The following is a 27,784-nucleotide window of genomic DNA, read 5'->3' as shown; positions in this document are numbered from 1 at the left end:
GCTACTGTATGTCATTATTTTATTAATGAGGGATACTTCAGATCAGACGTCCACAATCTATAAAATCCTGAGTTTATTTTTCACATTGGAATTTTTCAATTCTACCACAATACTGGCTTCACAGAGACGTTTCTTTGACAAGCATTTATTATTATGTGTTCTTGTTATGTCCCATGCAACAACAGGACGACAAATGTTTTGCCTGCCAGAAGAGGATGTATTTCTCTTGGGAATCTCAGAAAGACTCTTCTTCGGACTCACTGTCTGTGTTGGGTTTGGTTAACCTCTCCAGTTCTTCACCATCCTAGAAGAAGAAAGAAATAAAAACCTATAAATGGCACAAAATGATTAGCTTTTAGGGCATTCTCTCAAGTCTTCTTTCACAAACTCCAACACGAATGTGTCTTGGATTAAGTTCCTGATCTTTTTTCAAGCTCAGCGATCCACTGAAATATTTTTAGAAGGCTACCTGGTCTGTACTCATCATGGCAAAAGGGGTGTTGTGTAATTTATCAGTGAATGTGTTCAGTCATTAATCCTATTCAGAACAGCTCATTTTTATTATCAAACGCATGCCAGAATGAATTCGAATGTGAGCCGTCACCTACCCCAAATTGTGAGACAGTTTAATTTCCCCCAGAATGTTTCCTTTCAGAAAAAACTGCTTTATTACTCCAAGCAGTGAGTATTTAGATCAGGGATTGCCTACACTGGTACGGTGCTTTTCATCACAGACAGGAGAGGACCCACTTCACCCACCACTGAAGAGCAGCCCCACTGCACAGCTGATCGGGGGAGAGGAGTGAGAGAACCACTTTACTCACTGATTGCATTAAAGGGGAAATTTCGGGAGGCCTGATTGTGCATGTGCAGACTGGGATTTAACAAGGCCAAGACTTGCAAACACCACCTCATGGACAAACTGACTCACATTTTGGACATCATACCGCGGTTGAAATACAGTGCAGTGGTGCCCCCTGCAGGACAGCACAAGTCAAAACAGCTGCAACAAGAGAAGATCTGAAGGGCACCAGCAATCGGGGCTATACCACATAGTGAAATCACAAAGAATAAGCATGTGGTACAATCAATTCTGATTTTCTCAATGCCCAAACATACTTTTCCCAGAGTCACCCCTGAGCTACGTGGAGAATCTGCCGCACAATCTAGGAGTTACAAAAACAGACCAAGGAGCTGCTTAAATAAGCACAAGACAATTGAAAAGCATGGTGACAGAAGACATTACCCCTCATCACGTATTAACTAAAATCTGGTGGAAATATATATTCAATTAGCAAAGCAAATAAATGTCTTTCAGACAGGTGTGAAACATCAGAAGTTTTATAAATTCATGTTTGTGTTCACGTTTATGAGGCAGAAGCTAGGCGAACAACACATACTCTTGGAACAGTAAAAACATGAACGTACTGTAAGAAACACTCGATTTGTAATTATATTTATCAGGAGGCTTGACAGCAAAAGGCAACATTTAAAATTAACTTTAAAAACTCACATTAAATAACTTTAATAAAAAATGTTTAGTTTTAAAAAACAAAACTCTGATATCCTGAAGAACCTTTAAAATCAATCATCTTATCATTTATTATTTTTATTTCGCCAGTCCTGTGCTCCTCAAATGTGATTTTTAGTGTTTGCAACTAGGTCAAAACACAGAACTTTGTTCAGAGGCGAGTTAGCCATGATGTGTGAATCTCAGAAGGGAAAAGGCACAAAAAGTCAATTTCTGCTCAAAACAAATGGAAGACTGCAAAGCAAAAGCCACCAACCAATTTGTTCCTAGTTCTAACTTAATATTTTGCTTAACCTTTCTCTTAAATTTTTTTTGATTTACAATAGGCTAATGCGTTTCTGCTAGAATAAACTTCATGAATTTAAAACAGATTAGAGGTTCAAGTGAAAGAAGATAATACAGTAGAATCACGATTATCCAACCTAAATGGACATAGTATGTTGGATAATTGAAAATGTTGGATAATACGGAAACTGAAGAGACAAATCATAGATTAATGGAAGCGCAGTCTAAGTATGGAATCTGGTTTATTAATCTACTGCAATACTAAAATAACAGAGTACAGAACTATGTTAAGTTTTTATTTTTTAAAAAACTGAGTGATTGGAATCTGTTTCCCAGATGTGCTTCTCTTCCTTGCGGCACAGTCCCGCCAGCGTCTTAGTAACATGACGTCAGTAGCAGTCGCCTCCTCTTGTTGTTCAACCTTAACTAGTGCCGCTTCGAAAGTACAACAGGAAAATAATCATCACGAGCGCGCAATCAGCAGGCGAAGCTACGTCAACGGCAGTACGTGACACACGAGAGACAGAAGAGCATCGGATTGGGCAAAATATTATGCACACGCACGCACAGTGTACGGTATATACTGTACACTATGGTGATTGGCTATGCCGGATAAAATAGAATTTCGGATAAGCAAAGGTCAGATAATCGTGACTACTGTAAACTCAATTCTACATCCAAAGAATGGAGCATGAGAAAGTTGTGCTCGGGGGAACAGACAGGCACTGAACCTTCTAGGAACAATCCCTTTGACCAGTCCACCTCCTTGATTCACAGATCACAGATCCCTGGCTGTCAGCCTGCTGTGGCTCTGTGCCCTTACCCCTCTGGACCTCTCGAAGATCTCCCCATTGACGACCCTGAGCTTCTCCTGCTGCAAGGTGCAGTCGGGGTCGCGGGTCCTGCTGGCATTGTAGATGAAGATGGCCAGCAGCACCACAGGGGCCTGTAGGAAGAAATCTGGAGAAGGCCGGAAGTCCAGCTCGAAGAGCGAGAAGGCGGTGACGAGCACGGTCGTGATCTGGCCCGTGAGCACGTGGAACATGTTGTCCCGGAACTTGAGGATGAAGGCCACCGACAGCCCCAGGGCGGCCGTGACGAAGATGAGGGCCAGGGAGTAGGCGTTGTGGCCATGGAAGAAGCCGCAGTGCAGCGTGCGGGAGCGATATTCCGAATGCAGGACCAACGTCAGGCTGTTGAACACTACCCCAAACACGTATAGCTTGCTGTTCTGCACAAAGATGCTTTCCGTGATCTGGTCCCCTTCCTTCAGGATCTTCTCATTGTAGATGTTGGCCAAGGAGGACACGAAGCACTGCAGGAGGAGCAGGACGTAACCCAGGCCGAAGCTGTTCAGCTTCCTGATCACCTCCCCATCCCAAGGCATGCTGGGAAACACCCCCACCCAGGTGGAGGAGTTCTGGCGCTCCGCCTCCTGCTGCACCAGGTGCGAGCAGCTGTTGGAAGGCGAGGAGAGGTGGCTGGGGTGCAGCCCGTGCACCGCCGCGCCGTGCTGGCTTCCCCCGGTCGCTCTCGTCAGGGCCACGATGGACAGGAAGAGGATGACGAGAGACGCCCACTGCGTCCAGGACGAACGCCTCCTACACAAGAGGACAAGCCAGAGAATCAGAGAAGACCGATCCACTGCACGAACGGGTCAGAACTTCAGCCACACACATCACAGACGGAACTGAACGCATCCGGATCATGCTATGATGGAGACACAACACCGTGTAAAGCCTGCTGTATTTAAATGAGAAACCCTCTCACAAAAGCATGTTATATTTTTCTTACAGCATGTCCACAACCATGGTATAAAAGAGCTGCCTTCTGTACTGCCACCTGCACTGATGCATGAGATCAAGCCAACAGATACAGGGGATTGTGACTGCTCCACTTCCTGCTGGATGTACAGTATAATCTCTGTTTCAAGGACATCAACTTGATTTTGAAGGATCATTTTCTATGGTTGGCATCATGTCAGACCTTCCCTAAATATTATGGTAGCAGATTTACGGTAGGATACAAAAAAATAACTTCTCGAGCCTTCAGCTTCTGTCATTTTTTCCAAACAGGGCAACCACATCCCGTAATGTCTTTAATCCTCCAAACACTGAAAGCCACTCAGGTGAAAACAGAGGCTTTCATGGACGCTGTCCAAATGGAAACACATTTCACTAACAGGAACAACGATGGTCCTAGGAACATGACTGCTTTAACTGCAGAGGTTTACTGTGTGTGAAAAAAAAACATTATTTTGGGTCAGTCGATAAAACCATTTCATATTATAATTTTCATACAAGTATCACAGGCTGAAGATTTCCAGCCTTCCACACAAACAGCATTCGCTGAAAAAATACTACATCTCTCAGTCCACCGTAGTTCAGTTTCAGATCATATGTGTCTGTGTCCTTTGCTCATCCTGGGAAGATCCTGGGAGGGTGTTACAAAAGAGTCTCCAATCTACATCAACATACCTGCTTCACGGGCTCTTTTTATAATGAAATAAATCTTTGCTGCACTGACTCAGCTACACTAAATGCCCTTAATGCTGTGATACTTACTTAAGTACAAGCCGGAATAGGACAGCTGTAGTTATGATGACGAAGTTGGAAAATAACACTGCCATGGCCTGGAAAAAAACAAGACCATTTTCAGCTACTTCTCTGCATCACATTTTTTTCCATTTCACACATCCAGACTTTAAATGATGCTAAAGTAGTATGCTTAAAGTCTAAATACAGTTCCTCCATCATCACAGTACATAAGAATGGAAGCCTTTCAGCCCAGTTATCCTGTGTATAGTAGTGAATTGATCCCAGGACCAGGTATCAGCTTCAATCACATGGCTGAGACGTTTATTCCATACTCCCACAACCCTTTGTGTAAAGAAGTGTCTCCTGTTCTCAGTTGCCACCTTTGCACTCTTGCCTATAATAAATAATAACTTTATAAATATTACCCTTGTTTGATAAATTACTTACAGAAAAAAAAAGTTATAAATCATATAAAATCGTACAGATATACCACATTTATGTATGTGTTTTACACAATAACTTGTGGAAACACAATTTAGAAAAAAAGAACAGCTGATTCCTTCACTGAACAAAACTTAAAACTTAATAAGAATTTCCCATTTTTCCCATTACAGGATCTTGTTACCTTCTGGAAAACAAGTTTGAGTGCCCTAGTTGAGCTGACAGACATAGTCTTACAGAACCAATCACCAATAGCTGGACAACAAGAATGTCCACATGCATCACCTTAAATTCCATTTCTAGCTGATTTCAGAGTGTTATGGGCCGCAATCACTATTATACCGTTTTCAACATTTTTTTTGTTTTCTTTGCAATCAGTGTATTGTAACAGTGTTTAAAATAACTTACAGGCTGGAGATAGGACAACACATAGAAGATGATGAGGTTGTCAATGAAGTAGAGGAATGCGGGCACTGACCACTTCATGAAATAAAGGAAATCTCCACAGGAGGAGCAGCCCCAGTCTTTGTACGAATGACCCTCTGAAAGCAAGCAAAACGCATTACTAAACCACAACTGTTTTTGTCCAATGGTTAAAATACATTAGATTTCTTGCACCATCCAAGGTAGTAGCTTAAAACTTCACTAACTAAAATCCAATCCCACATATGGCCATTTGGTTAAGAAGTAGAATTTTACAGGTCAACATTAAACCAAAGGAGTGGTTTAATTTCAATTTATTTTTAGATCAGCTGGTATTTAAGTACTTCAGCACTACATTAAAAACAGGCACATACGTATATAATCACATAACACGTGAGTTGTGTAATGGATTGCTTTTTAAAATAAAGAAGTTGGGACAAATTGCTTTTAAGCAGTAGTGTAGGACTCAACACAGTAACTACGCACACACTTCATATTATAGTTCTCTCTAACTAATGTGTTTTTACTGATGGTGGGGCATCCATGTGAAGACATTGCTATTGTACTCGTGAGCAAGGTATTTCACTCAGATGGCTCCAGTAACATACACATCGGAATAAAAGGTTTAGATAAAAGCTATATATAAAACTAGCTACAACCTAAAGAGTTCTTGCCAATTTTAAAATCAAAATCACAAGCCTGCTTCCAGGGTTGAATCAGGGTCGAGGCCACTGCACTCAATGGGCTGTGTGCCTCCGTCTCTGGGAGCTCACCCCGAATCATGACGCGCAGCGCCATTCCCAGGCAGAAGACCAGCTTGACCCCCTCGGCGCACAGATTGACAGACGCAGGGAGGTAGTCGTACTTGTCTTCTGCGGAACAAAGAGAAACTTGTTGGGGCCGCACATTAGGCATGGCGAGAGAGGCAGCGAGACGGCACGCGTGCGGCGTGTGGTGCTGAGGTTCTTGGCGTGCGTACCTGCGTTGGCAGACAATTTCAGCAGGAGGATACGGCTCGTGCCCAGGGTAACAAAACCAGCGCCCAAGACCACGGTGTAGGCACAGGCCCGGGACCACAGCCAGGGGCAGGAGGAGCACTGGGGAGCCATGGCGTCTGATTCGGACAGCGGAATGCTGGGACATAACAACACACTCTTAGCAAGAGGAAGACATGTGGCCATTATACTCATGCAGCAGCTACAGTGGCTAATTGATCACCATATCTCTGTTGCTGTGTCCAGAACATAAGAAAGGTAACAAATGAGAGAAAGACATTCAACCCAACTAGCCTCTGGGGTAATTAGTAGTTAATAGATACAGGGATCTTATATGGCCATTCCTTGAAGGAGGCCAAGCACTGGCTTCACCAACATGCCTGGGTAGCTTGTTCCAGACTCAAGCAACCCAAAAACATTCACAGATGGTTTGGGATGTTCACTTCCTGTATTTGGCTGTTGCTTCCATCCAAAGCAACTTACATTTGCAGCCATTTTCATACAGCTGGGTGTTTTAGTGGAGTGATTCAGAGGAAGTACCTTGCTCATGGGATGAACAGCAGTGTTTCACCTGGAATTCGAACCCATAACCTTCCAGTTACAAGTCCAGATTCCCGGCAACTGCTCCACACTGTGATCATTCTTCACAGTAACAGGCAGTTTTGCCTCTTCACTTTTTCTCAAGCCTCTGGTGTAAATTTGCTTAACTCGTTAAGCATTCATTTGCTAAAAATGTAGAATTAGTATTATACATACTAAATAGATAGACCTAAATATTTTAAACTATAAACTGCATTTTTAGCATTACAATGAACAGTAAGTCCTCATCTGAAACCATCAAGCAAAAGAAGTATCATAAGCATATAGAACATAGAACAGAACAGTATATAGAACAGCTGTAGTTTTGACTTGTGTCAAACTCAATTTGAATTCCACCTTGCCAGACTCCAAATCAACAGGACTGGTTTGAGGACATACGCTCTATAGTATAGCCCTGCATTGAGAGTAAAGCTCTAGGTAAGGTGAACAATGAAAAAGGTCACAAGAAAGTACAAGTGATTTTTTCCACTCCCAGTGAAAGACATTATACACTAAAGTTCTAGTGAAATTACACAGGGGTGCACAATGTGAAATAACAGGTGCATGAACCCAGGAATCACAACAGGTTCCAGTGTTAATATATTCTTAAATAAAGCACCTGCTACTCTAAATATGTAGCAATGGAATAAAGTCATGAATTGAAATAACGTGGCTGGAATGGACTCCTGCACTCATCAAAAAGAGAGCTCCACCCATCTCCAACACCTCAAGGTCATCTTGGTTCACTTCCTGCTGGCCAGAGGTGAGGTCACCATGATCTTCTGATGAGCAGAGTCACCGGCAGACAGAAGCAGGCAGGAAACCTGTTCATCTTCACTCTCGCTCTGCCCAGAATACTGTTGCTGAAGCTCAGTCATGTTTTTTGGTGGCAGAATTTGGCATTTGGCATTCAACCACAGACTGTGTGAACTTACTGCTTTTCATTCTCTACTGATTCCATGTCTATCCTTCTACATTTTACTTTTCGCAGTGGCTCTGTGGCTAAGGATCTGCGCCTGTGGCTGGAAGGTTGCTGGTTCGTATCCCACAGCTGGAAGAGGAATCCTACCCTGTTGGGCCCCTGAGCAAGTCCCTTAACCCCAACTGCTCCAGGGGCGCTGTACAATGGCAGACCCTGTGCTCTGACACCAGGCTCTCTCCCTGTCTGTGTGTCTCATGGAGAGCAAGCTGGGGTATGTGAAAAGATCATTCCTAATGCAAGAAACTCTAAAGGGTTAATTAAGTGATGTTATTATTATTATAATTGTCTGCTTTCCTGAAATAGAGATCTTTTCATTTTGACTCTACCTGTACAGTTTCAAACTCTTCTGCATGTAGTAGTAAGAATGTAACCCATTCTTTAAAGCATACTGTACGTTTTTGTATAAGTCTTTGGCTACACACTGCATTTGAAAGTTATTAAACACGCCCAGCAGTACTAACAAAAATGCAATAGGACTTTAGAACTAAAAACTCTCTGAAGGACTGCAATGAAAACTCTATTTGACACTGCAGAAGAGCTCAGTGAGGTACAACATCTCAAAGTGGAATTGCAGCAGTTATTCGATATAACTGAAACATCTGTCACTGTGTTACCATTGTTTTCGCTCTAGATCGAGGTTGTGTTTAATTCCTGCAGAAGCGACACCGTGGCCATTAACTCTCATAACATTCTGTCTCCCCGAGGCCGTAATGATAAAGTTCAAGCGGCGGGTATCGTTTTCATTAGTAAGCCTTACACATAACGTGTCTGGATACAAAATCATCGCCGTGCGTAAATACAGCACAAGTAGGACAACCACTAGCTATCGGCAAAGTGCATTTGGACAGTATAGCAATGAAGTAAACTCAACGTGACGTCTTTTTTCTAATCACAATTACGTAAATTCTTTAAACGATCGAGTGGGCTGAAAATAAACCTTCATTGCGGTTAACGTGTCCCACAGGCCAACATAATTCAATTTAAATCTGCAGTGCGTTTTACCTGTCCCCCAGCCTAACCCGTATTCATTGTCCCGTCATCACTTCCTATTCCAGAGCTGTACTGTAAACACGCCCGACGCGACGTGAGCGTAGAATATGTGGGGTGAGTACGTCATCTCGGAGGGAGCTGTGAATTAGGCAGAGATAGATGGAAGTATATCGAAAAATACGGATAATTTAAACGTCTGCGAAGCACACGCAGTAGTTGCCTCTTTTAATATAAGAGAGAAAGTTTGATATCGAGGACTTTTATCCAGCTACTTACGGATCCTTCTTGTTCAATTGAGCCTATATACAACTATGTTGTAGCAAGAACGATTATATGAGTTTTTGATTTCTTAATGTTTTTTTTTCTCGGACAAAATCCTATTCATAATACTGTATTGAAGTCTACAAACATCAGTCATTACATAAAGAAATTGTGAAGACGAACATTTCTAAGAGTGCTGTGTATAAAGGCTTATTCAGCTTTTAAACTAGGGGAGCCCTTCTTTTTGCTTTTGTATATAGCCCATTTAATTAGCGCCACAAAGCAATATAAACTAGGAGTATATTAATTTGCTATAAAGGTGATGAAAATATTAAGATGATACACTCAGGGCTATATATTTCCAATACGGATAGTAAAGTCAGCTTTACCTGTGAGCTACAAAGAATGCAGTTTAATGGCCTCCAAATTCGACACATTGTATCTGAGAATAAAACGGTGAATGCATTACAATTTCTGGGATTTCAAACTTGTGAAACATTACAACAGCAATAGCATGATATAGTTTTCAGCTGTGTTAAAGTCACGCGCGACCTCACGAGAAGCGAGACACGGAAGTGGGCGGTCACATGACGAGGGAGAACGGTCATGTGATCTGGTGGCAGCTGAAGTAGTAGTGAACGGGTTGAGCTGGGGGCGAAAAGAGAATAATTTCGAAAAACGAGTTTCGTGTGTAGAGTTTAACTGTGTTCGGAAGGGACCTGGATTTGAAACATGCAAAATGTCATAAACTCAGTGAAGGGGACGGCGCTGGGAGTGGCCGAGTTTCTTACCCCGGTGCTCAAGGTAAGACTGGCCGAGGAGGAAAGAGCAGGGGAATGAAGCGTTAACTCCAAAATGCGCTTTCCAAAGAGAAGTCTTTGTACTGCCCACTAGATAGACGGATTTTGTTTTCACCTTTCTCCTCTGATCCCAAACCTACATCCCTCGTAAAATGTGGCGGATAATATGAAGACAAGACTGGTGACGTCCATCAGTTCTGTAAAGTTGTATGCATTGGTACAACTTGAAGACGTCGAACAGTAAAATCCACTAAGTTTGATGCTAAATATATAACGATGACGAAGATCTTAAATTGAAGTTCTTCGTGGCTGTCTCCCGCCATTACATTCTTGTTGTAGGGGAATGGGAGTAGAAATGTGAAGTATTACACCTTGCAGTTTTTCTTTCTTCTGAACCGAATGTTGCGCAGTTGCTTACCATTGGCAGGGCGGACTCGCGGGAGTATCGAGAGAGAGAGGTGCAGAAACATTCCTTCTTTTTAACATAACACGCTCGTTTTACATTTCAAGTCTGTCCGTTTGCAGTGGCTGCTCAACCGGGCTGCTATGTGCACAAGGAAATTCTAAAAATATAAAAGGGAAAGAATTAGCAACCCAATTGTTACATTTGTCTGCGTAGTCGAAGCTAATACCGTGAAACTTGGTGACTTCTGTCGTAGTTTCAATACAGGTAAAACGAATGTGTTCTTAGTGCTCTTTCAGATTTCCACCATTCACTCCTGTATCACCTTATTCCCAGCTCATAAAAAAAATGAGTTTTAGTTGGTGTAGGATTTGTCCCTCTTAGAGGGTGTAGGTCATGGAAGTACACTTGAAGGGAGGTGGGACTACACCCTTTAACATAAAAACATGAGACAGATTAAAGACAGGAGGAGACCATTTACCTCTCTAGCCTCTTTGGTAGTAGCGTATTGATCCCAGGAACACATCTGGCTGTTTCTTGAAAGAGCCCAGGGTACCCTGTTCCACACTCCCACATCTCTTTGGGCAAGACATGCCTCCTGTTGCTGGTTTTAAATGCAGTTTCCACTTGTGCCCTGGACAGGACCCCAGCCTACTGCACAGTTAGGACCTCGAACAGTAGCAGCCTGTGTGTCGCTGGGAGGCGTGAGGAGACCCATATGATCTTGAATGTGGAGAGGGTGCCAGCGCCACACAGGAGGTGTCTCGTGCCAGACTCGAACCTGGCACTGAGAGCTGTGGGACAGCTACGCAAATCGCCAGGCTGCTGCTCCACCATAAATATATTGAAGGCTGTGATTGTGAGGCAGAAGCTTTTAAAATCATTTTAGAGTCTGTGCCATCAGTTTGCAGGAAGTTCATTTTAAATAGACATTTTTAGAGCTGTTCTGCTGAGCTGTATCTTATATTCGTTGTCAATGTTGGCTCTATTTTCATACCTGCATAATATAGATGGCCATTAACCTGTTCATAGGGCTTACTGTTAATTGCATAAAGATTCTGGCATACAGTGACTGTCAGGAGAAGTGGTGCTACGGCAGAGTTATTGTATTCAATGGGACTAAGGATTATTTTAAGCCTGTCAGCTGTTTAAAATTCTTCACTGTGGGATTGGCATTAGCTCTGTATTGTTACAAGTCATTATAGTGCTTGGTTTGAAAGTGTGAAATGTGTCACATCGCCATGTCATTAGGATAGGAATGTGTCATGCTAGCTATAAATGATTAGTGCCTAACCAACAATCGGACCAAGGGGATCTATTTAGGTCACAGTGTTCGTCCTTATACCCACCCCCTAAATCTTGAGTTTCAGCCAGTGTAGGATTTGTAGTTTCTTTCCGTGTCAGTCTTCTTACTTGCAGTGCTATCTCAACTGAAGCCCCATCTGCAGTTCCTGCTATCAAGCAAGCGCTTGCAAGTGCAGAACTGTCACTTTGTATAGGCCAATAACAGGTGTTGGGTGTTTTCTGATGTATTTTGTAATTTGGCTTTGCCAGATATGGTATATAAATATTGTGTAGTGTAGTATTGTGTGCTTCATCGGTATTTATGAAGGATCCCATTCATTCCAGTGAACAGTTAAGATTTCAAGTGAAATAAATCAGGTACTGTAAGACGCATGGCTTAATAGAGGTGTACCTCTGCAGAGCTCTAGTATTAATTTTTGCACTGATTACATTTTAGTACACTTGGCAATGCTACTGAAAGTAAATACTGCCTTTATACTATTACTGGTAAAGCAACATGTCTGTACCAAAATGAGTGTGTTTATTATATCAGCTAGTGTTGCATTGATGAGATTTTCTTTTCTTTTCCCAAGGAATCCAAGTTTAAAGAAACGGGAGTCATCACCCCGGAAGAGGTGAGTCCATGCCGGAATCTCTGACGGGAATTGATATTTTATTGGCTCACAGTTTCAAAGACTAGTTTTCATTTCCAAACATAGGAGGAATCAATTGGTAAACCTCATCTGAAGTAGTAAGTGTGAAATATGCATTTTTGTTCTCTATCCCCCTGATTTTGCTATTTAAATCATTACCAAACACTAAGAATTTCTTAGGCTTCTCCAACCTTTTCCAGGGAAAAGACTAACTTTAAGCCTTCAAAGACACCAGAGTTGTCTTAACAGAACAGGTTGTTTGCTAGGTTCACCAATCATTTCTTCTTGCGTCCAAACTTGAGAAAAAAAAGGGAACTTCTCCATTTCGAAAGCTTCAATGACTTCATTTCATTACAGTAACAGAGTCAGAGTAGCATTTGTTATTGTTGAAGTTGTAAGGATTTTCTTTTGCTGAAAGAACAGGTTTAAGTATGACTTTATGACTGTACCTTCCTGATTTCACCCATCCTATTGCAGTTTGTGGCAGCGGGTGATCATCTAGTCCATCACTGTCCTACATGGAAATGGTGAGTGCAGAGCTGAGAGAGAGTGGGGATCAGTAGGGGGAATAAGGAAGGAGTGTTCAGTTTGGAGAAAGTGTGGTGTGAGCTGTAGAGGACAGGGGGGAAATTGGGGAAAATCGCAGACTTTTGGGGAAGTTTTTTTAGTTTTAATTGCAAAAAATGCAGCGTTTCATCAGACTGGTATTTTTTTAAGGAAGTGTAATTAGGGTATATTTGTAATACAGGAACTTTGTACAGCTCTTAGGGTTTTGGCAATGGAGTTGGCACATTTTATTTTGATCTACATGACTTATTTTGATCTACATTGAACCTTTTACAAACTTTGCGTTTCTAAGTTGCCAACTTGCCACAATGTTTTACGTGAAATAAATGTTTTAATAATGTCGAGAGACGCCGAATGATATAGGATTGAGTCGGGCACAGCTTTCGCTCTAGATTGCATAGTTTAAATATGTATGCAAAAAAGCATAGAGCTGTATGCAATCAGTCTGAGCAGTTGCAGAGGACTGTTGGGATTGCTGAAAGTAAGCCGAAATGTACTACTGTTCCATCTGCACAAGGATGGATCTGACTGCAAGTCAGATTGCAGTTTTATTAATTTTGAAACTGTTTTCTATTAGGGCTTCTGGGGAAGAAGCGAAAGTGAAGCCTTATTTGCCAAAAGACAAGCAGTTTCTTCTAACTCGCAATGGTAAGTGATCCATATTGTCTGTTGAACTCGTTTTGCACTCCGAGAATGCCACTCAGATTAGTCTCGTGCATTTTTAGGCAGCTGGCTATAAACAAAAGCAAAATATTAGAGTTGGGAGTATTGAAGGAGGGAGGGTTCCCAGCCCCCTTTTTACTTTATAGACTTTTTAGTCTATAACTCCTCCTTCATAATGGTTTAAAAAAAACAACTACACACAGGAGGAGGCAGCTTGGCACATCTCACCCATTTTAAAGTTATTAAATTAATTCTTGGATGTTATTTAGCCCTTTATTGAAGAAAGCCAGCACATTAGTTCAACATGACTGGGTAACTTGTTCTATTTAGACTATTTAGCACACCCAGTTGCTGTGTGTGTCCAGGGTACAGTGCATAAGTAGCACCTTCTACTGTGACACAAATGTCTCCCGTGGTCTAACTGGAGGAAGCCTAACGCGTTTGCACATCTTCATGGGCCTAGCCCTAAGGCTGAACATCAGTGATTGACTTCATCGTGGAAGAATGGTGCCACATCCCTCGTGAGAATGCAGTGGTGCATATAGGCTGTATTGGCTGCGCATGGTGGTCCCAAGTCCTATCATTGATCATTGTTTAACTTTGTCCACTACCTGTGTTGTCCAGGCTACATGGGTGTAGTCAAGTTTGTGTCTATAAAACATAAACCCTTTTTTCACATTGCGCTTCACTGCAATTTCTTTCACACGTAACATAAAAAGGATTAAATTCCTGAAAGCCCACGGGCCATCTCTCCTCTCCACTAGTCCCCTGCTACAAGCGATGCAAGCAGATGGAGTATTGCGACGAGCAAGAAGCCATCATTGAGGAGGACGATGGCGACGGGGGGTGGGTGGACACTTTCCACAACGCAGGTGAGAAGTCCAGCCGTGGGTTCTGGCTGTTCACTTGCAGACGGTGATGCCGTCCTTGGAGGTCTGATCACTGACTGCCACCTTGAGGGCTGGTGGACCACGTGGCCAGGCTGAAATGGTCCACTTGGTGTCGTGGTACCTTCATGTAATGAGCTGGAGGGGCTTGTCTGGTTCTGCCTTGCGATATAAAACAGTGCATCTAAATGAGCCCGTTCACATGTGCAGTGTAGTTTTTCAATTTGGTATCCTGATATAACCGAGTTTCTAAGCACTTGGTTTCGTTCCTGAATTTGGTTAATCATTCATCTATTGTTTTCCATAAATATTTCATGTTAACTGTTCATATCCATGAAGGTGGTTAAAAGTTTCATTAGATTCAGCATTTTGCTTTTTTCCCCACTCTTCTCCTATGTATGTGATAGTTGATAGATTAGTTGAAGTTGTTTACTTGCATTGTCCTTTCATTCTTTCATGGTTTCATCCCTATAATTCTTAAAATGAGTTTTTGTCAGACAAAAACACCCATAAATGTCCAAGTAAATTAAAGCAGAGTATTAATTCCACAAATACTACGCCTTTACTTTATAATTGAAAGTAACATTCATGTACTGCATTAAATAAAATATCTTAAATAATTTGGTCTTAGAGATCCAGCCGTTCAAAATGCACAATTAATAATGCCGCATAATGCGGTATACATACTACATTGCAATGCACTTTAAAATATTCTATTGCAGGACTGCACTGCTTTTTAAAACCGCCAGGTGGCACAGTGATAGCTTAATGTGGTGTGGAAGTATCTGGGCTGTCACCTGAAAACGCCTGATTTCGAATCCCTAGTCACAGCTGTTCGACCCTTTCTCGGTAAAACACACAGATCAAGCTGGGAATCATTTCTTTATTGTTATAAACAAAGGAGGACAGACTTAACAGGTTAACCTCATCTCACATTCACTATTCTAAGGATTGCAACAAGCTTTTATTCTTGAAGGTGAGTAAAAGTTCCATACCAAAACATACATTTATGATTGGTCATTAGTTTGTTACCATATAGGGTATAAACAAGGTCAAAGTTAGGCAGTTAGGTCAAATAATCAAGGCCCTTATTAGCTAAGACCCTGTTCCCTTTCATGTTTCAGAACCAAGCATAGGATACATGAGCTACACCTCCACTGAAAAGGTCTTAATGAAACTGACACCTGAAGAAGGCTCCACGGCCGAAACGTTGTTCTCTTTCTTCTTCTTTTTTTCAGCATGGAATAAACCTATTACTTGTTCCTTTGCAGCCTACGCATGCTGACGCAGCTACCCACCTTAATGAAACGTAGGTCAGCAAGGGATGCATGAAACAGTTCTTGAGGGCTTAAGTGTTGTCTCCTAACAGGCATAGGTTCTTTCAGTCCTCAGCCTTGTAGAGACATGTAGATCTTTTTCCAATTCTAGAATTGTCTACTCTTTTTACTTTTAATTTTATACTGTGTATAACAGTATGTTAAATATTACATTTCTATTAAAAAAGAAAGTAAGGATGTTTTGCAAAACAAAATTAGTAAATAGCAGTAAAGGTTGAAAAGAGAACAAAAAAAGTTTTGGCAAATGTTTCGGCAAGGAATAAACCTTTACTTTGTTCCTTTGCAGCCTATGCATGCCGACACAGCTACTTGAACTATATAAAAAAATAGTTTTTCATTGTAGCTAGTTGTGAACACGATGTTCTATTTTCAGGTTTACATCCACATTAAAATCTATTTTGTATTTAGGAAATAATTTTATTAATTTTGATTCACAAAAATATTTCACATGAGCTGAAGTGGCTTAAAATGTGTATTATACTGTATTTGGATGCTGCACATTGGTGGTGGTGGAGGGGATCCCCATTACCTGTAAAGCGCTTTGAGTGGAGTGTCCAGAAAAGCGCTATATAAGTGTAAGCAATTATTATTATTATTTACTGTATATAGTGTATTTATACAGTATGCCACTCAAAGCACAGTACATTGTGTGTTATTGTTTTGGTATATCTGTGGGTATGACTTCAAGTCGAATGTGATTCTAGTCTGTGGCACGTTGGGAACTGTTGTCCTTAAGTGTTCGATTCACATGGCCGACATTTTTAAAACTGCACACACTGTGAAACAGACCAAACCATCTCGCAATAAAAATGGAGTTAGACCATTTTTAATCGCAAAAACATCAATGTGCTGTAGGATATAGTGTCTTTGCTACCAGTAAAATGTATGCTGTGGAGAGCACATGAAACTTTAAAACTAATATAAAAAAAACTACAGTTTTTTTTTCATTTTTTGAACTGGTACCTGGAGTCAAAAAGGCTAGCTAAGTAGGTGCAAACTAGACTTGTAATCCAAACAATATGGCTGCATCTGTTTGAAAATGAATGTGTTGCCAAAAGCATATACAGTTATCACATCATTTACAGACATTTCCAGTGTATTTCTACAGTGTATACTGTATGTTGTACTGTTTATACTATATACAGGACCTACAGTATCATTGGACATTTACAGATATAAAACTTTCAACATTGAGAGACAGGCACACTGTTCCTCGGGCTGTGACAGGAGATCACACACTGTAGTATTATTGTTGTGAGATTATAGTAATTACATTCCTGAATGTTCCCCATTCCCCACAATCTTTGGGAGAACCCAAAAAAAGTCTGTTAATACAATTATTGCAACTTTGTTCAGTCAGCTCCTCCTCCCAGAACCTGTTAATTGCTATGATGAGTTCTTGCTTTGTGTTCTGTTTTTCTACCTTCAAAATATAGGTAGAAAAACCTATAACGAAGTAATGGTGATGATGTAATAAAACAGGCTTATTTATAATAAAACCACTAGCATCAACACAGCACATGCATGTTTTTTTTCCCCAGTGTGAAAGCGCTAAGACTGAACATGTGAGTAACTGTGTACAACCAATGACTTGCAATGTCATGCAATATTAGGTGATAGTGCAATCTTAATTATATTTGCCATTCTATTAACAGTTACAACATATACAAAATTTAAAACAAATCTAATTTTTTTTTAATAGAAGTTATTAGCCCTGCTGTATTTCATACCTGCACGTTGTTACGATACAGAAAAAGAAAAAAGTCAGCAATTTTTAAATATTATTTATTGTAATTATAATTACAATAATTTATCATGAGTAAAGAAAAACAAAAGTTCACTTATCTACGAGTCCCTTTCTGTCGATGCCCTTCCGTCACTGTTTCGTGTCCACCAAAACTGATAAACAAGAAGCAAAGTTCAATATCCCTCGATAAATGGTAAATCCAAATATATTGTATAAATCCTGTTTGTAAGTATAAAATGACTTTAAAACAGGCTGAATCCCTCTCTGCTCAAACTCCGTCCGTTACTCTCTCTGGTGAATTCAAACTCCCTTTTCTGTTGCATGCTCCTTTTTATCAATTTAAATCATTCTAGTAAATTCGGGTCAAGTAAGTCCAAGATGACACTAATTATTTACATAAAGCAATGTTATTCACAAGTGATGAATATTCTAGTAAATCAAAAATATTTTCAATGGTAACTATTCATAACAACGTGAGGTCACAGTGTGGTCACAAAGCGAGTGTCTCAAGATTAAGTGAGGACCGGGGGACAAAGTGAGATTACTCAACCAGATAACTTTTGTAAGTTTTCTTTGCATTTGTGTGAACAGTAAAATAAAACTTTCCCAAAACCACAAGAGTTGGTGTTTCACATTTAAAAATGGGAATATTGGCAATTACATTTATTTAAAACTGGCTTTAACTAGAACCTGTTATAATTCTTTGTAATTGTCAATTTATTTTAAACCAAAGATGTTCTAATCAGTTTCTCATTAAATTATTTTCAAATAACTAGGCAATTCAAAGAACATTTAAAGTTTCAACCCACCTGTTGAGCCACACATTTGAAAAGACACTATCTACTAAGTTTAAAGTGTAAACCAACTTTGAAAATACTACCATGTCACACATACAGACTTCAATAATATTTGTAGGTGTTAATTAGGCTAATTCTGAAGATTATTTTGATTATCTTCTGTATTGAATTTGAATTGGTAGGTTTTTACACTATAAATAACATGTATGGAGGCAGCTGCATTATACTCATAAATCATTTTTCAGACATCCTAACATTAGTCTGCCTTCTCATTTTTGTTCCACTGGTTTTTCCTAAAAACTTGATTTGTGTTGCAGATGTCTCCTAAAAATTTGTAAAAATCTAGCCTGTCAATATATGCTGTTTAATGGTGCATTGGGGAAAGGTGTTTCAATGGCCCTCTAATTTATAACAACATAATACTTGTATAAAAGTAATAATTTAAGCATCAAACCAACACAAATAAAATTAATAGATTTATTTGTGTAAAAGTTTTTTGGAAACTTGACTGCGGCTAGCAAAACTCCTTCACAGCTTTTCTGATTGAAGCAGCCTGTATGCCTGAGTTCTCCTTATTTCCCTTTCCCCCAACATAAAGGGGATATAGTAACTAAACACAATCAAAGACAGACCAATTAAAATTAGCATTGGGAGTTCCTGTGGAGTAAATAGTCGTCAGGTGATATCTGACTACAGCAATGTTGTTGCCAGACACCGAGAATTTTCACAGATATTGTGAAAATATTTACCCTTTAATATAAAAAGAAAAAGTGAGTATGGTTGGTGTCCGGTTTAACTTTAATTAAAACTGACCAACCAATTGCATATCTCTAGTGCAGTGCAACCAAATTAATTTTGATTGCGTTTACCTAACACTTTTCATCTCAAAGATTCCACAGTGCTTTGCATGTTGGAGAGGACTTGTCATCCACAGCTGAAGCACATTCCTCATCTGTGAGGTACTCGGTATCCAGTACGCACCAGGTGTATCGAGGGTTTACTGCTAAGCAGGACAGACATGCACCTGGAATAACTGCAGAGCACATTGTGCGCAAGTGGTTGTGATCAGGGGAATTTAAATAGCTCAACTTGCATACAACCAAGTGAGTCTGTTTTGCACAATTTTATTTAATCTATAGCAGTTACTGACTAGGTGCTCTTCTTGCAAAGCAGAGGCTTTATCCCAATTGTTCTTGATGTAAATGTGGAATATCCCTCCGTTTGTCTTCAACCTGTCTTTAGGAGTAACCGGGGTGACTGAGGCGGTTCGGGAAATCACGTTGGACAGTAAGGTATGTTTCCTCTCATGCCTTGTGGTTTCAACTTTGCATTCATACACACAAGCAAATGCACACCAATCGTAATTACTTTAATTCCTACCTTTTGTTGTGAAAAAGGCTGCTATGCTTTGTAATGTGGTCTCGTCTAGTTTTCTAAAAGCTTAGTGCTTAAAGCTAATTCTGGAATGATAGCCCATTCCAACTGTTTTCTTTTCCTTTTCTAAGGACAACATGAATCTCAATGTCCGCTCAGGGGTTGGTCCAGATGACGAGGAGGATGACGATGAGGGCGAGGCAGCTGACATGGAAGGTTTGTGACTGAAATGTTCTAGGGACGTGGTCTCGGCTTCCAGGATTGTTCATGTGCAGTGTCTTCTATCGGCTCATACCCAGCCGTGTACTATTACATATCAGTGTCCAGCAAACTCTAATGGGATGCCAGATAAGCCTAAATGAGCAAACTAATTAGGAACATAGTGAGGAAGTCTATATAATACCTCTGTGACAGTCTTACACACAAAAACATGGTAACATTTTGCCTCTGAAACTTTTTGCCCATGGGTGTTTTTACACTTTTGGTACGGGGTTAATCTTAAATTCAGTTGTTAATAACTCCCTCCTAAATTATGGGTCAAACCTCTCAAGAATAAAATTGAAGCATGTGGTCATCACCTTCATTGCTGAAGTTCTAATTTCTGATTGAAATTAATTTCTGCTATTCAAGATGAACCTGTCCATAGGATTGTACAAAATCAGAATATTAAAAGAGCTGAAGAAAGAACTTAATTTGGTTTTGTGGTCTTTTCTGAGTATAATTTAAGTAAGTCTTTGAAATTGTTTGACATTGCATTCACACACTTAATATGTAGGACAGTTATGTTTAATCATCTGGAGGTATTGATTCATGACTTAGGTGCTTTTTTTATTCCGTGTTAATATACGGTCAGACTAATCTGACTTTTTTTTTCAAACTTTTTTTAGAATATGAAGAAAGTGGGCTTTTGGAAACGGATGAGGTATGAAAATCTATGACCTCTGTTTTTCTCTGTCGTCCTTATCAAGTTGGGAACCTCTAAAGATAAACCAGTTTGCTGCGGTAAGTGGTGTTGGTGGACCAGTAAGTGGTGGTGCTCTCCCTCCTGGGCCACAATTGTCAAACCAGTGTCCCTTTATCTTGACTTGGGACACTGTGCTGTAAGAGGTGCAGTGCTCATGTAGTGGATGAAACTGCGGTCCTGACACCTTGTTGATTAAAGCTTCCATGGTGCTGTTTGAAAGGACAGGACTTTTAACTCCAGGGGCCTCCCTGGAGGAGAAGTTTCTCACTCCTCAACCTGGGCCTCTGGTGCATCACAGCTGCTGTGTATGTCCAGGGTGGTGGGGGGGCACTGCTCTTCAGTGGAGGATAAAGTGAGATGTAATGCACTGAATAAGTGTAGTGAAACAGCAGAAGGAAGACATCAGTTGAAGGCGTCTGTTATATAAATGTAAGATATTTACCATGTACATCGATCTTTGTGGCTCTCTTTAAATAAAACCCAGTATGATTTGTTAAAAATTAAGGCTGTTTCCAGATTATATACTGTACTTTATGATAGTGGAGAGATTCCACTGTATAAAAAGTTAGTATGAACTTCTGTCTTACAAAACAACATTTGTCTGGTCAAAGTCCACTATACTACGGTCATTTTTATGCTTGACAACCTGCCTCTTGTAGCTTGAGTTACCTTGTACTTTTCCTCCATTAAATTACTGGATAGTCAGTTAGGTATTAAATCCTCAATAAGGAAGGAGTGTCCTGCTGGTTTGCCATCACTCAGGCATCCAACTCCTGGCATCATGCAGCCAACACCTTGTACTCACTAGGCAGATGGCTACCTATGAAAGAACCAGCTAAATTCAATGGGTTTTGTATAGCAGTCACTCAACTTGAGCTTTTCACAGTGGACAACATGGTGGTGCAGTGGTTACTATTGCTTCCTCACAGTGCTGGACCCTGGGTATAGTTCCTTGCCTGGGGCGCCGTCTGCATGGAGTTCGTATGTTCTCCCTCTGTTCATGTGAGTTTTTCCTAGAGTCCAAAGACATAGTTTTGCATGAGTGTGTGCATCTGTCTGTCTGCCCTGTGGTGGACCAGTGTACTGACAAGAGTGTAATCTGCCCATTGCTTACTGGGATAGGCTCCTGCTCGCCTGCACCCCTGAACTGGTTAGGAGATGGATGGATCGCAAGTAGCTCCTTATGAAATCATGTTATAAAAAAGCATTGGTTTGACATGCAAGAGTAAAGCACTTGGGCTTCATAGAAATAAACTTAAAGCTAGCTTGACGGAATCATGTGGACAATATTCAGTTCAGTACTTTTAAACTTTACATTTCAAGAAGCTGTTTTATCTTTGATTTACATTCAGATTCTAATTTAATTGCATTTACTGACTTTCTCATGTAATGTGCTTTACACATAGGTGGGGGACCCCTTTCACCCACCACTGAGGTGCAGCCCTCCAGAGTGACAGAGCAGATAATCTGCACCTGCAGCCCTATTACTCAGCAGATCAGCTCAAGAGGGAGGTCAGCCAGTATACTGAGGATTTTGAAACGTTCCTTTATATTTTTAATGGCCAGGAAGCCAGGGTTCAGTTTTGTTCAACAGACAGTACCTCCTACAACACAGTCTCCTCTGTCACTGTACTGAGGCACTGGTTTGAATTATCTGGGCTGTGGAGAGTCTGCCATTCTACTGGTCCACCCACATCACATGCTGTTGCAACATGGGTGTTACTAATGGGATAGGAGATTTCTACTGACCGGGTACAGCCTTGCTTTTCCTTCTTGAGCTCTGACACAGGCTAGAAAATGGGCCATGCTCCTGTCATTTAGGGGGGAATGTTAAGTAAAACTACCTTTTTTGACACTGCGATAGAGGCACAGTTATAGTCCTTGAATGTGTGGGATATTCCTTCACAGGCGACTTTGGACACCAGTAAGGTAGCGGAAGCCAATAACCCTAAAGCAGATGCTGGTTCAGAAGATGTCATTCTGCAGACCCGAACCTACGACCTCTACATCACTTACGACAAATACTACCAAACTCCACGGCTCTGGCTGTTCGGATATGATGAGGTATCTGCACGCTTTTTTCAGGGGAGGCATTTGAATCAAGGGGAAAAGGGGGGGCCATTTCATTTACAGGAAATTTACAGAGAACCCACAACTTCCTGCCTACATTTTTTAGTTGCACAACCTGTTTTACAACAAAAACTGATTCCCCCTCCCCCCAAACATATTTCGAAAGTGATTTTCTGCTTTGACTAAGGTATTATTGAGAAAACGGAGCTCTGAATTTTTATTTTATCCTGCTTTAAAACTTGGTGATACAACAGCATGTTTAAAAGTATGTGAAAGTATACTATTAGCATTTAAAGAACTCAAATTATTTGCTCAGAAAAGCATATTCATGTGCTCCATGAAAGAATTATCCATAAAAAATCAATTAATGCTTTTTATCTGATTGAACCTGATCTCCATCACTTGTGCATTTCTAACACTTTATATATAGTAAATGGTTTGCAGCAATGGATGTGATTGGGGAAATGTTCTTGTTATTGTACATGTGACAGAAACTACAGAAAGCTGAGGAAAACCTGCTCTTGAATGGGAGAACCAAAATGCTATGGTAGATGCCACAAAGTAGAAGGAAACAGGCCACTGAGATGCCAAAAGTGAGAATATTAGGATATTCTCCTTAGTCCAGGATGTCGGCAGTCATTGAACCTCTATTAGTATACATCGTCTGACCAACTACAGCTCAGGTCACCATGTCTTGCCCTGCAAGATCAGTATTGAATAACTGGTATAGGCCATCAGGTTGTCTTCACACTCTGATGCATTCAACAGAAACTGGCCAAAAACGAGTTGGTGAAACTTGTCATGTCCAAAGACAAATTGCAGACCAGTCTGAGGTGACAGGTACCGTCCATGCTATCTTGCAGTATGGGATGGGTTCTGAGGTGGAGGTGTGATAGTGTGTGCTGTAGGACTGTATGGATGGTTGTTTTGATAGGTCCATTAGCAACAGGACCACGTTTTTGCCCTGTACATTGCACCTTACCTTTCCCAAAACTATGCCTCGCCTTAATGCGTGACAGTGCACAGCCATATGTCTCCTCTCTCACCCACCCAGAATCGGCAGCCTCTAACAGTGGAGCAGATGTACGAGGACATCAGCCAGGACCATGTGAAGAAGACTGTGACCACGGAATACCACCCTCACCTGCCTCCTCCTGCCATGTGCTCTGTCCACCCCTGCAGGTCAGCCATGCTTTCAGACTGACCAACTCATACAGCTTCAGAAATTACACAAAATGCCAAGGGTGAAGCAAAAAACCACGTAGCGGCCCACCCGCTGTGCCATCATGCAGACCTGAAGCATCTCCATCATGTTCTTACTTTCAGATTTTCATGTATCTGTTCTATATTATAATAGTACTGAAAACAAATTACATGACATCTCTGCTGGAACTTTATAGTGATGCTTTAGTTACACTAAGGAAGGATGTGAAACTGCTCATCCTGCTGTTGTCATTGCTTCTTTCTTGTAAGAAATGCTTCATTTTGGATGCCACTCTTTAGTCACATCCAAAATGTGAAGTGTCACCTCTCATTGTACGTGTACAAAAGTGTTTGTCTTGTTATTAGTGTTTTTCATAAGAGCCCAGAGTAAATTATATGTAAAGTTGTAAATTTTTGTTTTACAGACATGCAGAAGTGATGAAGAAAATAATTGAAACTGTTGCGGAAGGAGGCGGAGAACTTGGAGTTCATATGTATCCTTCAGAGAAATGGTCGATGTATTAACATGCTTAACGCAGAGCATGGATGTTGTGTGTTGGGTGGCAAGGTGGCGGTAGCATTCACCCAGTTGTGACCAAACACGATTAGCTAAGAAATTTATTCCCAGACTGGAGCTCGTGATGTGTAATTAGGTTTCGGAAGCAAAGTAATGCTGGGACTGGTCCATGCTTGAATGGAAGGCCTCAAAGCACAGCCAGTTTGCAGATGTAAGTAGTGGTGAACCAGTAGGTGACACTCTTTCCTCTGTTGCAGAACGTCTAACGCAATTCCCAGATGAGAAAATAAACAAGTCCTGGCTAATTGGTCGTTGAAGGTTGCAGAGCACTGTTCGTTAGGGTCGAGATGGCAACCCCCCAGTATCTTTCCTAAAGTACTCTCTGGGATTGTATAGTCTGGTGTCCCAATAGGTCCCTATTTATTCAGCTGGTGAACCTGTTTCTACCTGCTGGCACATACCTGCCACATTTTACCCAGGTGGGCACAGCACTGAGTAGTGGTAGAAGCAGATCTAATCTTCTACGTGAAGCACTCTGACATCTTTTGGGGTTAAAAGTGCTGTGTTAGTAGGGTACGTCCTGCATTCTGAAGGAGTATGCTTATCGGGTGGCACTGCACGAGTCCTCCTAATTCCATTAACTGTGATTGCCCACAGTGATATTCAGTTTACATTGGGTGAACTGTTAATGCAAAAAAGAAAGTTAAAAAGAAAATGTTGTATAAATGCAGTATATTGTATTTGCAAATGGAATGCAGTGTAACTGTCTCTTATGTGGTGTAATAGGTAATTGTAACCCTTTTCTATTCCTTAACTCAAGACCTCAGGTACCTTCTAATTTTCTTGAAATTTGTGCAAGCTGTCATTCCTACAATAGAATATGACTACACAAGGCATTTCACAATGTAAAGCTCAGTTAAGATAAAACTTCAAAACCTTTGGTTACAGAGCTTGGAGTTTGATGGGAACATTGCTGCCCATGGTATATGAACTTAATCCCTCTCCTCTGCAGTGACATTGGAAATGTCGGTTTTGGGATTTCAAGAAACTTTTTGCATGATGGATGGATAGTTTTCTGATGCCATGCTGTGGTTCATCACATAACCCTGTTATTCTCTCCTTTTCAGTCTGCTTTCAGAAAGAGCATTTCTGGTGATTCATTTCTTGGTGCTTTAAAGCATAATCTCTTGATATTAAAAATAACATTGCACACATCAAATTTATGAACTGTTCAGAGCCCTTGACATTTCTGGTATGTAAACAGCTACTACCTACTGTATACTACTCCCCTTTAAAAGTAAACATTTATCATTTGGATTATTTAGCCTTTTGACTATAATTCACAAATTTGCAATACAAGAGCTCAAAAAAGTGCAACAAAAAATATCACTCATTACTACCCAGCTAATAATGTACTCTAGGCACCTTGTATGTCTTAAGAACAGTCTTGGCACTGTGCTGTGATCACCTTTTCTAAGGATGACCGACCACTATGACAGAGCTGCACAGTCTGGTTCTATATAGCTGATGCTAACAGTTTTTCTGCCTGCTGGTCAGCTCTTGCAGCTGCGTGGGCTATAGAAGCATCACTACCACAGTGTGGTGTTTGTGCTCCTCCTGCTGTATGGATTCTTCCCTCAGCCTCAGTGGCTGTGACTGACAAATGAAATAATATCAGAGAGACTGTCACTCGCACAGCGGTGAGCGTGCAATGTTTCTGATGCTTGTATTATTCCAGGTGTTGGCAGCAAGTCTTAGAATTATCAGTGTCCTTCAGTCTTGGAGATATTCTGATTTCTGTTGCCCTAAATATTTGCATAATATGAGGAAATTTATCCACATTAATTCATTCTGTATGTTTTGGAACTGTTAAGGTCTTAAATATGAAGAATCGCTGGTGTGGATGGTGATTTTAATTCCCATCTACTGTATACGTTCATGCTTCTACCTGGCGTCATGAGCTCTAATGGAAAGAGTTCTTATCCCTAGTGCTAGCCTGGCATGTATTTTGTGAATATTATTTGTATACTATCATTTAATTCAAGAGGTCTGACTGTTCAGTAAAACAATCAATTTTGGGGATAAAATGAGAAGAGAAATAATTTGGAAGACTAAATAAAGCATTTTCTAACTGTGTCTTGTTATGTTAATGTGATCAAATGTTGCATCCCTGTGTGTACCATTGCCCATGTTTAGACCTAAATTGCTGTAGTATGTAAACTTAAGGCTTTTACCATGGGAGACCTTTCTGTGAAGGAATGCATGTGCCAGTACTTTAGATAATACAGTATATTTACATTTCAAGATGGAGAGGTTTTTGAAGAGAAGCATTTTCATATATCCCAAGCACTTGGAATGTCTAATGACATTCAACAGATTAAAAAAATTACAAAGCAGTATTTTTGTAGCAGTTGTATGGAATTATGGAACAAGTAAAGGTTTATTCCAAGCTCGAAAGAGAAGAAAGGAAATGCAATGTTTTGGCTGTGGAGCCGCGTTCGGGTGCCATTGTGTATAGAATTATGCCGATTGTCTGTTCTCGGCAACAGGCACACTGTAGTGCTGTGCTGTCAGGATACCATCAATCACTATCATTGCGAGTTCTCTAGTAACTAGCTTCTCTTGCCCAGACCATCAACCTACCCAGCAACTGGTCTGTCATACATGGCTATTAGCAGGTTAATTGTGTACATCTGCTTCACACTTAATTAATGGGAAAAATAGAATAAGTTCAATATAAGGTGGTCAAAATGATTTAAACTGCCCAATGCAAAAAAGGGCAAACTGAAAAGTCACCAGTGAGAATGTTTCACCATTCTTAAACTTTAAAATTTCTTCCAGCATTTTGATCTTCATTTGGAAATAGCAAGGAAATTGGAAGAACACAAAGTTTCCAAATGGGAGGAAACCAATCACCTCATCTAGCTCCATTGGTTGCTGATTGTCCAAAGTCTCTTTCTGGGTATTTCTCCTCTTTTCTGATGAAGTATCAGAGCAATCTGTGCTGGCTATTGGAATCCACAGTTGCTTCATCGCTTGAACCATCCTGGCGTCATTCATTATCCTGCAGTTTCTTTGTTCTGTTACAGTTACAGCTCTAACACTTCTTTCAGTTTAAATATTGATCAATAAACTGAATTCTGTATCCAAATCAAATGTGCAGTTATTTTATTGAAACCTGCTTGTCCAAACTGGTATCCTTTGCAGTATTTTCTTAACTGAGCTTTTAATCACCATGAAATCCAACCAAGATGGTCTTAATGTCGGGGCATAATTAGAAGCCCAGTAAATAAGAGTGCTGGGAACAAGAGAGTTTTCTTTTTTTTTTAATTGTTGGATCTAGCCACTGGCTCTTCTTGAGTTGCGTCTCTGTGGACGTGTATCGGAGTGCTGCTTTTTTTTACCCTTAGATATAATTTATATAATTAATGGAAGAGATTGTTAGTGCTTTTCCAGAAAGTATAATACAGTGGCATTGCAATCAGTACATTTTA

At 40.6% G+C, this 27,784-nt stretch overlaps 2 protein-coding genes across 3 annotated transcripts; one reads left to right on the top strand and one right to left on the bottom strand.

The window, feature by feature from the left end:
- Positions 1-51: 51 nt before the first annotated feature.
- Positions 52-9,489, bottom strand: slc35a5 (solute carrier family 35 member A5). Of its 2 annotated transcripts, none has more exons than XM_015363440.2 (7): positions 9,414-9,489; positions 6,197-6,351; positions 5,991-6,089; positions 5,203-5,336; positions 4,381-4,448; positions 2,640-3,417; positions 52-304 (listed from the first exon to the last, which is right to left on the bottom strand). In XM_015363440.2, exons 2-7 carry the CDS (start codon positions 6,324-6,326, stop codon positions 236-238), a joined length of 1,278 nt encoding a protein of 425 aa, XP_015218926.2. In that variant the 5' UTR covers positions 6,327-6,351; positions 9,414-9,489; the 3' UTR covers positions 52-235. The 2 variants fall into 2 exon arrangements, with proteins under 2 accessions (XP_015218926.2, XP_015218925.2); XM_015363439.2 differs by lacking the exon at positions 9,414-9,489 and adding an exon at positions 8,776-8,864.
- Positions 9,490-9,604: 115 nt separating this feature from the next.
- Positions 9,605-26,426, top strand: atg3 (autophagy related 3). Its single transcript, XM_006638882.3, has 12 exons — positions 9,605-9,828; positions 12,105-12,146; positions 12,642-12,691; positions 13,309-13,379; positions 14,159-14,266; positions 19,405-19,454; positions 19,668-19,752; positions 20,424-20,458; positions 22,409-22,564; positions 23,625-23,752; positions 24,199-24,267; positions 25,118-26,426. Exons 1-12 carry the CDS (start codon positions 9,757-9,759, stop codon positions 25,197-25,199), a joined length of 948 nt encoding a protein of 315 aa, XP_006638945.1. The 5' UTR covers positions 9,605-9,756; the 3' UTR covers positions 25,200-26,426.
- Positions 26,427-27,784: the final 1,358 nt, after the last annotated feature.

This window comes from Lepisosteus oculatus, chromosome 15 (assembly GCF_040954835.1).
Source record: "Lepisosteus oculatus isolate fLepOcu1 chromosome 15, fLepOcu1.hap2, whole genome shotgun sequence".
NCBI lineage: Eukaryota > Metazoa > Chordata > Actinopteri > Semionotiformes > Lepisosteidae > Lepisosteus > Lepisosteus oculatus.
The sequence above is the reverse complement of the archived record's forward strand: the minus strand, read 5'-3'. Positions and strand labels throughout refer to the sequence as shown.

What these genes read in the sequence shown, in the direction of transcription:
- slc35a5 (XM_015363440.2), bottom strand. Translation starts at nt 6,326, where the DNA reads ATGGCTCCCCAGTGCTCCTCCTGCCCCTGGCTGTGGTCCCGGGCCTGT. An exon ending in TGTTGTCCTATCTCCAGCCT is followed by an intron (nt 4,449 to 5,202) that starts GTAAGTTATTTT and finishes GTTTTTTTCCAG; the next exon opens with GCCATGGCAGTGTTATTTTC. An exon ending in TCTTCGAGAGGTCCAGAGGG is followed by an intron (nt 305 to 2,639) that starts GTAAGGGCACAG and finishes TTCTTCTTCTAG; the next exon opens with GATGGTGAAGAACTGGAGAG.
- atg3 (XM_006638882.3), top strand. Translation starts at nt 9,757, where the DNA reads ATGCAAAATGTCATAAACTCAGTGAAGGGGACGGCGCTGGGAGTGGCC. An exon ending in GGCTGTTCGGATATGATGAG is followed by an intron (nt 22,565 to 23,624) that starts GTATCTGCACGC and finishes TCACCCACCCAG; the next exon opens with AATCGGCAGCCTCTAACAGT. An exon ending in TGCTCTGTCCACCCCTGCAG is followed by an intron (nt 23,753 to 24,198) that starts GTCAGCCATGCT and finishes TTTGTTTTACAG; the next exon opens with ACATGCAGAAGTGATGAAGA.